This window comes from Panthera pardus, unplaced genomic scaffold (assembly GCF_024362965.1).
Source record: "Panthera pardus isolate Hobbes unplaced genomic scaffold, ASM2436296v1 HiC_scaffold_10, whole genome shotgun sequence".
Taxonomy (NCBI): Eukaryota; Metazoa; Chordata; class Mammalia; order Carnivora; family Felidae; genus Panthera; species Panthera pardus.
The window spans coordinates 106738484-106752783 of NW_026526655.1; the positions used below are offsets into that span (position 1 = coordinate 106738484).

Genomic DNA, 14300 nt, shown 5'->3' on the forward strand with positions numbered 1-14300 from the left:
TTTCCTGTTCTCTGAAACTTGCTTTCTTTGCCTGTAGAATTAGGGTCGGGGAGATGCTTGAGGCTAGAATAAGTACTTTGGGGAGAATAGCTAATACCTGTGTGTCATTGATAACTATGCCCCTCACCTGTTAGATGGCCACCATTATGGCTGTCCTACTTGCCTGAGACATGTTCTCCCCAAATATCCAATAAAGAACGTATTTGGAAATCATACACATATAAAAATAGTAATGATGATCTCATCAAAATTTTCTTCAAGTACTCAGTTTTTCTTTCACTCCTTTATGTGACTTGGGTAAAGACTTTACTGTTGCCCAGACATTTCCCATTTTTGAAAGCTGTCTAGTTCCTACTCAGATTTTTAACCTGAATTTAAGACCGTCCTCCATGTATCTAAAATTCTACTTAACAAATAATTATTGAGCAACTAATGTGTGATCATCGCTGTGAAAGGCAATGAAGATAGGAAGTAAGACATGGTCTCAGTTCCCAAAGAGCTTGATGTCTCATATGCAACAATATCATCAAAACAAAAACCCATCAGTGGGCTAGGTACTCATACTGAAGTGGAATATAGGGTAAAATACCCTCGGGGCGCCTGGGTGGCTTGGTCGGTTAAGTACCTGACTTCGGCTCAGGTCATGATCTCACGGTTCGTGAGTTTGAGCCCCGCGTCGGGCTCTGTGCTGACAGCTCGGAGCCTGGAGCCTGTTTCAGATTCTGTGTCTCCCTCTCTCTGACCCTCCCCCATTCATGCTCTGTCTCTCTCTGTCTCAAAAATAAATAAACGTTAGAAAAAAATACCTTCACAGGAAGAAGCATTTCTATCTGATGAGATCCAGGCATGCTTCTGGGAGCATTTGCATTCTGTGCAGGGAACAGGATTTGATGGGTGGGGAAGAGGAAGGTGATGTGGAGGGCATACAGGACATACTAAAATATGGAAGGGCACACAGGTGTGACACGGCATGTCCAGAAAGCTGTCAAGAAATTGGCAATTCTGTGCACAGACTGACAAATAAGGAGTGCCACAAGATAAAATAACCAACAATCTGATTATGAATGGAAATAGAGAGGCAAGGAGCTGGAATTTTATTCTGAAATCACGGGACAACTATCTACCTCAGGTCAACGTGATGTTGCTTTTTTACTGAATATAGTAGTCACTACTCACTTCTCTCTGTGGACAATTAAGAATGTATCACTTGATAACATTATATGACTTTCCATGTGAGACATATATTCATGTATATATGAAATATATGTTCATATATATATGACACTATTTATTATAGTTCTGTAAAGGAAAGGTGAGGAGTGTTAACTCTCCTTTGGAAATCATTTTAACATGGCCATTCGTCTCTGTTTTGCTTGATTTAAATTTGTTAATTTTAGAAACTGATTTGTGAGCTTACGTCTCTAGAATAACAAAATAGCCAAAAATCTTGACATTCTTTATTCTTACCTCCCTTTTAATTCACCAAGCAATGATGATTTTTATATAATATACCTCAATTCCCTTACTTTGTGTCCAATGCAATTGCCATCATTTAAGTTCAGGCTCTTATTATCTCTTCTTTACTATTTCCATAGGCCTGGATTGGTTCTGTCTTTCACACTCACTGGCTTCCCCTATCCTTACTCCGTGCATGCACACACATATTTGTCCCATTCTCTATGCTGCAACTAGAACACACTTTCCAAAATACAAATTGGTGAGCCTCTCTCGTGCACAGCACGGTTCCTCGGCATTTCAAGCTTATGATCTCAAAACACAAGTAGGGCAGTCCCTATTTTTTAAATATGTGTGTTTTTTTTTAATAAATCAAATATAAGGACTAGCAAGAAATCCAAATATTTTCTACAGCCTTATTCTTTGTAATGCATATATGAGCAGTACTTTATGTTCTTCTTAAGAATTCCCAGCATAATGGAACAGACAGCATGATGCCTGGCACTTTGTGCTTAAGAAATGTTATTGAATATAAGAAAAAAAGCGGTGAAACTTAGAAAGTGTGCCGTGTTTGGTCTTGGAGGAAAAGTAATGCATAAACAGAATAGCTCTTGGTACAGAATTATCCTAAGAGCCCTGAAAGGCTGGTAAAGAAACAGTGTTAAAACCATCTGGATGGGAAAAGTCTAAAATATATAATAAAGGGTACAAGAAATGTCATTTTTCAAATGCAATGACTGGAACTGGAGATGAGGAACTTGAAACTAAGGAAGAACGAATGGCAGCAAATGAAGGGAATTAACGTGTATCCAGTTATGTGCCAACCACTGGGTTAAATATTTTACATGAATTGTCTCTTTTTGTTCTCATAACAAGCCTATGTACACTTATTATCCCCATTATATATAGAGAAAGCTGAGATTAAATAACATCCCAAAGGACATATAATTAGTAAGCTGCGGAGTCAAGATCTGAATTCAGACTGGGCTGGAATCCAGTGTCTGGGCTCTTTCCAAATATACTAGTCTCCAACTGGTCCAGAAGGAACACACACACACACACACACACACACACACACACACAGAGCCACATTATGATCTTGAAAGACTACTGCTCTGTGTCTGTGCTGTCATTATTTTCTCATCTACAAAGATCAATAAAGATCAATATTTGTTCACATTATCAGTACATGTTTATCCCATCCACTCATAAATGGTTGGCGTTGACCTCATTGGGTTGTGCTGTCAGCCAGCTGGCCAGTTTCCAACACAAGCCTATCTTTTTTAATCAGGCATTTTTCCTCAATTCCAATGGGCAGACTGATGACACACAGAGATGTTAGTGTTTCCTTTAGAAACTCCGTGCCTATATCCATTAAAGATGAAGAGGGTTTTACAAATGTCTATGGATTGATTGATCTACACTTTAAAATCATGGTTTCTGGAGTAACTAGAATTTCCAATGTAATTTAGAACTACTTGATGCAGGATCCTGAGCAGCTATTGGAAGTCTGGCTTCATTGTATTCAAAGAAAGAATAGATATCTACTGAAAAAGATACAGCTCTAGAAAAGACATTCTCAGCTCTGATGAATACTGAGTTGGCAGAAGCATTATCTTTATAATTCGTCAGTTGTCTTCATTCCTTCATCTTAATATTCCACCCATAATTCTTTAAGCAATGCACTTTTAAAAGTAAAAAGACATCATCTGTACTTTTAGTTTTTTAAACCTGTGGTCTTATTTTTCTCATGTTCTCAATCTTCTTCATTCTATATATCCCATTCATTCCATTTTTAGCCTTACTTAAAAACCTAATAAATTCCAAATCTGATTGACACTGTACTTTGCAATGATGTGTGCATGTGTGTGTTGTGTGTGTTGTAAGTAATGCTGATAGGTGCGTTCTGTGTAGAGTGTTGATAGGTGGGGATGGGAAGAAGGGAACAGGGGTGTATGGAAACAAAGTTGGATTTAGAAATTTTTTTAAATATGAAATTTATTGTCAAACTGGTTTCCATACAACACCCAGTGCTCATCCCAACAGGTGCCCTCCTCAATGCCCATCACCCACTTTCCCCTCCCTCCCACCCATCAACCCTCAGTTTATTCTCAGTTTTTAAGAGTCTCTTATGGTTTGGCTCCCTCCCTCTCTAACTTTTTTTTCCTTCCCCTCCCCCATTGTCTTCTGTTAAGTTTCTCAGGATCTACATAAGAGTGAAAACATATGGTATCTGTCTTTCTCTGTATGACTTATTTCACTTAGTATAACACTCTCCAGTTCCATCCACGTTGCTACAAAAGGCCATATTTCATTCTTTCTCATTGCCACGTAGTATTCCATTGTGTATATAAACCACAATTCCTTTATCCATCTATCAGTTGATGGACCTTTAGGCTCTTTCCATAATTTGGCTATTGTTGAAAGTGCTGCTATAAACATTGGGGTACAAGTGCCCCTATGCATCAGCACTCCTGTATCCCTTGGCACATCTCCAAAGGCAAGGGAATTAAAAGCAAAAATGAACTATTGAGACCTCATGAAGATAAAAACTTCTGCACTGCAAAGGAAACAATCAACAAAACTAAAAGGCAACCGATGGAATGGATTTAGAAATTTTTTTAAAAAATAGGTAAAATTTTATTTTTTTCAAAGATTGACTTTCCTTTATCATTTCTTCTAAATCCCTCCAAAATCCTAGTCACCACTCAGCTTCTCACATTACAGAAATTTCCAATCCCTTTTACCTTTTTTACCCACCAAAGATTTCATGCCTTCTAGCTAATCCAGCTCCTCTATGAAGAACATTCATAATCCTATAGGTTTAATAACTTTAGCATACTTGAGTTTAGGCAACCACCAGACTGATTCTTTTGGCGGTCGTGGTTCTTAGTCTCTGACTGAAGCTGACCTCAGCAACAGGCACTTTACTCCTGACTCTGCTGGTTGGACCTCAGCTTCTGATTCTTTTGACCAGCCCGCGACCCCATCAGTGGTACCCTGGCCTTACATTCAGCTGGAGCCTCTTATTTGCTCACAAATCTCTCTTTGTTCTTTCATCTTCATTCTGCCACCTCTGGAAGCCAAATTTAAGGCTGACATACCTAGTAGGACTTGGCGAGAAAAACATGTTGAAAATTGGTTTAGAAATGGCGATTGGATATACATGGACACGAGCAGGAACCTGGGAAGACGGTTGCAAAAATTGTAACACCGTGTTCGTAAAACCCGAAATAGGATCAAGTAGAGGGCAAGCGAGAGAAAAATAAAAAAAATAAAAGTGAGTATAAATCTGAGAAATCTTTCTTTCAACTGGTTTAATCAACAAATATTATTGAACATAGACATAGTCCCAGATACTAAATGATAGAATAAAATAATATTCTCGGTCAACAAGATGTTTCCTATGGCTTACATTGGCCCTATATCATAGACCTTACACATGAGGGACTCAGGAAACACTTGTTCAGTTACATTAAGTCATTGATAAATTATATTTAAAGTTAAAATAGAAAAATTAAACAGCCAGTTGTGAACTCAATATTCCTAACCTGAGAATCAAAATAATAATAATAATAATAATAACCATCAGTGGCGGTATGGGAGGGAAAGGAATAATATAAGAGGAAAGCAACCTAAAAAAGCATATTTGCAGGATATTTTGAGTTTGAGCTAATTATGGGACATCCATATGGGTATGTTCTTGAAAATCCAAGAATGGCTAACCTCACACAAGACAGCCAAATGGAAGACTCCCCACTGCCAGTCTGAACGAAATTCCTGCTGTCATTTTAGGGACTGGAAGCCAATTTTCAGACTGACAATATGCAAAGAGTCACGCTGACCTTGGTTCAAAGCCCAGTATAGACATTGACCAGGGTGTGAAATGGACTAAAACCCGTGTAGCCTTCTCATCCATCCACCGCAAATGGTGGTCTCCCTCTGGCTGGGCTGCAGTGACTGCTGACAACCCAGACAGACAGCTGCACCAGAGGTGCTGGGAGAATTATGGTGGCCACCGCTGCCCTGCTGTTATACATACTGGGTTTGATTATGGTGGAGTCCTAGCAAGCCACTTATAAGTGAAGGACAGTACCTCCAAGTCAAATGTTACCTAAAATTTTAAGTAGAATTGTTTGTAAAGCTGAGAAAATATCCCAGAACCCTCTTGTGAATTCGTAGACAGGACTGGCTTCTCTTAGCCAGCTGCACCCCATCCGTCATCAATCACTATTGTAGGGCAGCAAGCGATGTGCCCAAGTCCACCGTGTTTGAGTGCTTTATAATTGCTTTAACTATCTTCAAAGCCTGGCAGACACTCTGATGTCTAGAATGTGCGCAGTGAAAGCTTGTTAAGTGGACAAATGAACGATAACCCCCGCCATTTACAGTTGAGGAATCTGAAATACAGAAAAGGAAAATGAGCGCATGCTCACAGTGAAAGTAAAAGAGGGTCCAGGATTCCTGGATCCGAAGTCAAAGGTCTTTTGCCTGGAATTGTTCATAAACATAAGGAGCTGCTTTAAAAAACATACGGATTATCTTTCAATCCAAAGTAGATGCTTGGTTTCCTCAGCTCAGGCTCTGTGTCTTTGACTTTCATCTTTATCTTCCTACAGCAAAGAGCACAACCACGCATGTTCAGCACGTAATCAAAAGGCGGATCCTGCATTAAATTGGAGATGGATGTTTAGAAGAAGGTTTAACCTTCTTTTCATGACCCATTCTAGAGAGCCATTCTGTTTTTTGGTCTGCTCATTATGAAGTCGTTTATCTCCTAGGATTTCATGGTGGAAAATGGAGATGGGGTCAGATTCAAGAGTAATATTAGAGTAGTTATTTTTGTTGTTTACGAAGTGAAATTATAGGTAACGAGGGGAAAAATAAATGAAGTTAAAAGCATGAGTTGTCACTTCTAAGCACCGTTGTAGGCACTATACAAAATGCATGCTTTATGCCTTTTAAACAAAGTAGGCCATTAAGTGTGCAATGCTAAGAGGAATTTTATCTCACCTATAAATACAAGTGAATCTGTTAAGCTCCAAATCCCCACGTACAGACAATTTACGGTGGTAATCAAGACGATCCTCACAATTTAACTTCAGGCCATCTGTTACTCTATTGGTATTTTAATAATAATGAATAAAAATATACGTTGACAACAAAAAGTGTTACTTAAAGTAGAATCGTCTTAAAGAGTCAATGATAATTTCTAAAAAGGTGTGTAAATATCATATTTACTCAGAATTCTCTTTTGTGCCTTTACCTTTTAATTAATGTGAGAGAAGACCTTTAGTATATAACTGTACATATATATTGAGGAACAAATTACCCCCACTTCTTCAAATTGACAGTATCAACTAAAATGCTTGACTTGAGGATCCACACAAATATTCATAAGGACACAAGTCACTTTTCTTTTTCTCTTCTTACACTTTTTTTAATGTTTTAAAAAATTTTAAAGTTTATTTATTTATTTAAGAGAGAGTGAGGGGGGCAGAGAGAGAGAGTGAATCCTAAGCAGGCTCCATGCTGTCAGCACAGAGCCCAGTGCGGGGCTGGAACTCAAGAACTGTGAGATCATGACCTGAGTCAAAGTCAGGAGTCAGACCTTTAACTGACTGAGCCACCCAGGCACCCTTCTTCTTCTGTTTTTTTTAAATCCTTCCTTTAATGTTTTCTTATCTTTTTTTCTTTTTCTTTTCTTTCTTTCTTTCTTTCTTTCTTTCTTTCTTTCTTTCTTTTTTTTTTTTTTTTTTTGAAAAAGAGAGAGAGAAATGAATTGGAGGTGAGGGAAGGGCAAAGAGAGAGGGAGAGAGAATCTTTTTTTTTTCTTTTTGTCCTGATTCTTTATATTCTATGAAATTTTTTTCCAATATATGAAGTTTATTGTCAAATTGGTTTCCATACAACACCCAGTGCTCATCCCAAAAGGTGCCTGAGGGAGAGAGAATCTTAAGCAGGCTCCGTGTTCAGCGCAGAGGTCTATGTGGGGCTCCATCTCATGACCCTGAGATCATGACCTGAGCCAAAATCAAGAGTCCGATGCTTAACTGACTGAGCCACCCAGGCACTCCATGTTTTCTTTACTTTTTGATGTTGAAGGAAGAAATAAAAAGGCAAGGAAAATGGGGAAGAAATTAAAAATCTTTTGAAAGTTACAGGCTATTCTTTACTATTTTTCTGTTATCTAGGAGGTGGCAACTATGCCTTTCCTTTTGCACAAAGAAAGTTATTCATTAAAACAAAATGTTATGAAAAATAATATAACTAATGGTTATCAGGCTAAGGCAAAGGCGGCAGGAAACCCTGCCCTAGTGGTCGCCATCTGGGAGTGAGGAAACCTGAGTTTTGGTCCAGGCTAGTCAGTCCATCGATTAACTGAATAATCCTGAGCAGACTATAAACCTGAGGTTCTCATTGCTGAAGTGAAGGGCTTGAATTTCACAACTTCAGATGGGTCTTTGGGTTTTGCTACCCTCTTAGTACATGAATGTATGTCTAAGTCATTTGCAAATAAGAATGAGGTTGTTCAACAGTTACACAATGCAAAGAGCTGCGTTGCTTTCCATCATACCCATAGGAGTGGATTTTTATCTGCCCGGGCATGGGGTAGGGTAAGAAGTGGCATTTCTATTATAAAGGAAAATATTAAAGATGGCAATGAAGTTATTTTTTGAGGAAAAAGGGAGAATTAATAAATCGCACAAGAGTATGGGTTTGCATTTTTAAATAGCCTTTTAATTTCATCTCCTTTCCACACCAAATCTTTTAAAGACAAGCCCTATCCACAGTCTTTTTAAGAGTATATTTTGAAAATATCCTACTACGCCAATGCATCCCTAAAGTGTGGAAACTGATTTTCTGGTAAAATCATGATGGTCCATCTCAGGTTGTGTGTCCCCTTGAAAGCCTGACTTTGGTCCCTCGGTATGTTTTCCCCAAACTTCAAATCTCTCTCTCCCCACCTGAGTTTCTTCACCATCTCCACTTTCCTCATGTAAATACAGACAAACATCCAGCTCGCTTTTGTAGGAACCGACTGCTCGATTTAGCGTTGTGGAGACATACTGTCAGAAGGCTGGGATGCGAGTGGTGTCTAAAATGTAATGACAACACGAGTTTGCTTATTTAGAGCCTGCAGAAATGGTGGAGCAAATGGTGCTTTGTTTCTTTCTTTCCCAGCCATGTGTGTGGTGTGATGTTGGCCCAGTCTCTGCAAGGCTGGCAATCCACAGAGGGGGCGGACTGACCCATGCAATGTGTCCTCACTCTCCAGTGATTCCTCACCCCTTCACTTCCCCTCCATTTCATATTCTTTTTCTCATCTGGCCTTCCGTAAACCTCCAGGGCCAAAGAGCTACCAGTGACACCAATTCTTGAGCAGGTATTGTGACAGAGACAAGATGCCAGAAATAAAATTGTTGAAATGGTTGTTCTCAATGATAGCAAATATTACAAACCATTCATACAGTGCTTCCTGTTTTCCTTCTGTGCTTTCTCCTTTAAAGGTGACTTTTCCCCATTTTTTCTCATTCTGTTTAAAATGACTCTGTGGCTAGAAATGTCAGAGAAGACTCTTGATTTTGCAGACAATGGAGACCCTGCTTAGTGCATTTGAATATATTACTTGGAATCACCAAGGCAAGAGAAGGAACCAATGTAGAGTGAGGAGCTCCTAGCTCTAGCTTTTCTGATGCTTTCCACTGTCCCAGACTGTCCCAAATCATGAATTAAAACATATATAAATTGTTCTCACTTATGCTAGATCCTTCTCTTCTGCTTTAAGAATAAGATTCATGTCTACAAATAATACACACTTTTGGACTTAGAATGGTTAGGTGGACAAATCTTAATTCCCAATGACCAGGGTTAATTTGATTAGAGGCCTGGTCTATTCTCAATTTAGGTGACATAGAGAAGACAGAGGGGACTACGTATTGGCTAGAGAAAAGAGGTTTTTATTCCTTTCTGATCTGAAAATTTCCCGTTATTATCGCTATTAGGGGTAGAACAAAAGTTCAGCCGTGTTCTTTAAAGGCCACTATTGGGGCGCCTGGGTGGCTCAGTCGGTTAAATGGCTGACTTCGGGGCTCAGGTCATGATTTCGCGGTCCGTGAGTTCGAGCCCCGCGTCAGGCTCTGTGCTGACATCTCACAGCCTGGAGCCTGTTTCGGATTCTGTGTCTCCCTTTCTTTCTGACCCTCCCCCGTTCATGCTCTGTCTCTCTCTGTCTCAAAAATAAATAAATGTTAAAAAAATTAAAAAATAAATAAGGGCCACTATTGCAATGAGCAGGGTCCATGACAAGAAGTTTCCTGAAGGCTCTCCTCTGAACCTATCCTTTGACACAGATTGTTTTTGATGGGTTTACTAATTCCCAAAGTGGAAACACTGACCCCACACAGTGAGATACAAGGAAGGTACAGTTCCGAAGAGGAAATGGCCGGTGGAAATGGCAGCTGTTTTCACAAGGCCAGTGAACTTTGGAAGCAAACCTCTCCCTGAGGCGAGCACCTTGTGAAAGGGGAGACTGCAAAGGCCTGGGGGAGACACAGCAGATCACTTACCTGGGTGTTTGTATAGTCGGGTCCCCATTTTAGTGGGTTGAGTGTAACCTTGGGTAAAATTCTCCTAAACTTCCTCATAAGTTTTATTTTTTCTTTCTTTCTTTCTTTCTTTCTTTCTTTCTTTCTTTCTTTCTTTCTTTCTTTCTTCTTTCTCTTTCTTTCCTTCATTGCTCAATAGTCTCTGAGACACTTGAGGTCTAAGACTCAATTTTACTGCACTCAATCCCTAGTGCCAATCCAAGGTCAAACATGAAGTATATCTTTATAAATATTTATTGGACTGAATTAAATTGCAATGATTAGGTCACTTCTGTTTCTACTTAGGGGAAACATAGGGTTAGGGGCACAAAGCTCAAACATGTCATTGGTATATATTAAAAAAAAATCCTAAGAGGGGCACCTGGGTGGCTTAGTTGGTTGAGCATCCGACTTCAGCTCAGGTCATGATTTCACGGTTTGTGAGTTTGGCCCTGTGTTGGGCTCTGTGCTGATAGCTCAGAGCCTAGAGCCTGCTTCAGATTCTGTGTCTCCCTCTCTCTCTCTCTGCTCCTCCCCCTCTCATATTCTGTCTGTCTCTTTCTCTCTCAAAAAATAAATAAACATTAAAATTTTTTTTTAAATCTTAAGAACCTAATAAAAATGGTAACATGACTTCATACATGTTATATGTTTAAAGAATACGTAAATGCTATAATAAACATTGTACTTTATCTTTAGAAAATCTTCAATTTGCTTGTGGAAGTGGGTGTCAGAAGGGTTGTGAGCTATTAGAGATTAGTGGGAGGAGTGTTATCTGAAATTGGAAGATGGTCGTAACTACAGATGCAGACAGGTGTGGCTCATAGCATAGCTGTGAAGTCCGATATTGTATGGTCTTTGACGTGGGTGTGTGTCCAGGCGTGGTGTATTTCTGTGGGGTTCAGTTCCACTGGTTCCAGTTTTCTGTATTCACCTAGTGTTTCCTGATGATGAAATAGGCATGAGCAAATGTGAGATTTGCATTATATTCAAATTGTCTCCTACTATATAAATAGTGTAACGGATCTGCGTTTCCATACAAATGTATTGGAAGTGTATATGCATCTCCCCTCACCTGCATTTTATGCCTGGAATAAAGTAGCCATGAGCTCTGCTTTCTATTAGCAGAATGACCATAACTGCAGAGGTGTCCTTGCTGTGATTTTTATGTCATTCCTCTTTAGTGAGGATTTGGCTGTCTTTTGTGTTTGTCAAATACCTCAAAATATTTTTCAAACATTTGTGTTGGGGTAAAAAAACCCTCAAAATACACTTAGCCAGTGGATTTTTTAACACATTTAACAAACAAAAATTTAATCCTTATGTCTCTCATTAATGTTCCTGTGGTGAGATGAAATAGTCCTCTCTATGAATTTTCTGGATAAAGAAGCAGCCCCATATCCAATGCACATTTAAAAATTAAAAAAAAAAAAAAATCAGACCAAGTTTTCTTGAAAGCCCTTAATACATCAAGTTTACCTTTAATCTGAATGACATAAAATCATGGTTGAATAAGGTATGTCTACATTTCATGATGTCATTTTGCAATGTCCTGCAAAATCAACTGTGCACAAAGTGAAAAATTGGAAAATCATTTGGTCCTGTTGTGTGAACTAGTTCCTCCCTTGCTTCCTTCCTTCTTTCCTTCCTTCCTTCTTTCCTCCCTCCCTACTTCCCTCCCTCCCTTCCTTCACCATCCATTTCTTTCAACAAACCTTTACTGAAGGCCTATTATGTATCAGGTTATTTGCAAAGTCCCACAAAGAGTGTACCATTTGGTGTAAGGTGCAAACAAATAAATGAATTATTACAGAACATTTACATGACCAGTTTGCTATGTGAAGAGCAGAATTGTCTGCATGAGATCGCATTGTTCATTTGGAGGAACATGTCTGTGTTGTCAAGACCACATCTCTGCCCATGACCCCACCCTGTTCTACATTTGAACAGCATCAAAGAAGCCTTAGAAGGCATACCTGTCTGTGCTGTTTCGAAGGGACACATGCACCCTCATGTTTATGGCAGCACTATCAACAATAGCCAAAGTATGGAAAGAGGCCAAATGTCCCTCGGTGGATGAATGGATAAAGAAGATGTGGTACACACACACACACACACACACACACACACACACACACACGATGGAGTATTACTCAGCAATCAAAAAGAATGAAATCTTGCCATTTGCAACTACGTGGATGGAACTGGAGGGTATTATGCTGAGTGAAATTAGTCAGAAAAAGACAAATATCATATATCTTTATTCATACGAGGACTTTAAGAGACAAAACAGATGAACATAAGGGAAGGGAAACAAAAATAATATAAAAACAGGGAGGGGGACAAACTCATAAATACGGAGAACAAACTGAGGGTTATTGGAGGGGTTGTGGGAAGAGGGATGGGCTAAATGGGGAAAGGGCACTAAGGAATCTACTCCTGAAATCATTGTTGCACTTATGTACTAATTTGGATGTAAATTTTTAAAAATGAAAAATAAAATTTAAAAAAAAGGAAAAAAAAAAGCAAGCATACCTGTCACATTTGGGAAGGCTGGAAAAGCTGTTATTGAAGTGAATAGCAGATTCAAGATTGTACACGATTGGGGACTATTCTCGCTTACTTTACACAATGAATTATTACAATTAGCCATTCATTTTCCAAAGATTTTCACACAACTGGGAGTGAGACATTTTAAATCATTCTGTCTAGATACAACCATGGCAGGATCCCTTAGGGATTGAAGATGGGAAAATAGGTAAACAATTGTATCCCCCCTTCAACAGTCTTCCTCCTTCTAGAATAAGCTCAATAGCCATAACTTAAGGCTTTTCTCAAGTGAATGATTAAAGGAATGGTTGATTGTTCCTGAGTGAGACAAATCAGTGAGATTTCTGGCCACACCAGTTTCTAGTGTTGCGACCTTGGACAAACTATTTAACATCTCTGAATATCAGTGTCTCCAAGTGTAAAGGAATTTATACCAGTCTTTCAGGATTGTGAAGAATGAATGAAATAGCCCATGGAAACAATTGGTACTGGCCTTGTTCAGAGCATTGGTTAATTAATAATGGGGTTAATGCCATGATTCTTCCCTTTATGGGCTCTCTCTTGCTGATACAATTTGCTTTCTTTCTTTCCTATCATTATAGACAATTGTGATGACCCATTAGCATCCCTGCTCTCTCCAATGGCTTTTTCCAGTTCTTCAGACCTCGCTGGTACTCACAGCCCAGCTCAACTCAACCGAAGAGTTGGTGAGTAAGATGACTAAAACTCAAAAGGCAAATGCTAAATAAGCGTGCTGTGGGGAAATGGAATAAAAGGACATTCCTATTCACTGGGATCATGTCCAAGAGCAGTGTTGAGAAGAAGAAAGGGAAAGGGGGTTACAATGGAATTAAGCCATGTTTCCTAGTGCATAATGGATACTCAAAGTATGCTTGTTCTTGCCTCCCCAACTCACACTATTTTTCTCTGATTATCATGAGAGGCCTTTGTAAAAATAAGTTTTTAAAAAAACACTTTATTTTTATATTTCGTGTCTCTAACATGAATAGCTACCAAAATACATTATTATTGTAGCATGTATATAATAAATGTGTGAAATCTACTAAGATTTTTCCTTCAAGAACTTAAATTTTAACAACAAAAAGATGTTGCTAATTTTAAAAATATACAGTACTATGAAGTAAAAGTAAGAAAATACAATACAGAAAAGTAAGTAAGTAATAAAGTAGGTAAGAAAATGCAAGGCAAACCTACCAACTAATACTTGTGGTTAAATGTTGGGTGTGTATCTTTACAATGTGTGATGGAAGTACGAGCAGACACCCTTAACTGATCTCTTATGTGACGTGTCTTTAACAAATTATAATGTTGGATATCTAGATAGATCTGTTTTTAGTCAGAGTTGGATGTTGACTTTTATGATGTGTATTTGAATTTGTTAATTTTTAAAAATTATTTAACATCTGGTTATCTTTGTATATTTATATATCTAGTGAATATTATAAACGTCTTCAAGTTGAGAAAAATAATTTATATGCAACTTCAAGAGGTACAGTGATCTGTTAGAGCTCATATTAATTATTCTTGACTGTATCTTCTCATCGATAATATGAGGCCCATCATATTAGTAAGCTTTCCAGTGTTGGCCCATCTATACATTCTGGAATAGATTTTAATTGCTCATCGTGTTATGGATATCATTTTTAGGTGTATTTATTTATATATGAGAGAGGGAGACAGAGAGAG

The 14300-nt window shown here is 38.6% G+C and overlaps 1 protein-coding gene across 3 annotated transcripts in view; it reads left to right on the forward strand.

Annotated features, from left to right (window-relative positions):
* CNTNAP5 (contactin associated protein family member 5) overlaps positions 1-14300 on the forward strand; it is an 801428-nt gene that overhangs the window by 168745 nt on the left and 618383 nt on the right. For all 3 annotated transcript variants that reach the window (XM_019469410.2, XM_053909896.1, XM_019469409.2), the window contains exon 2: positions 13196-13300. In XM_019469410.2, the coding sequence (XP_019324955.2) occupies positions 13196-13300 (105 nt within the window). The remainder of the gene's footprint in view (positions 1-13195; positions 13301-14300) is intronic.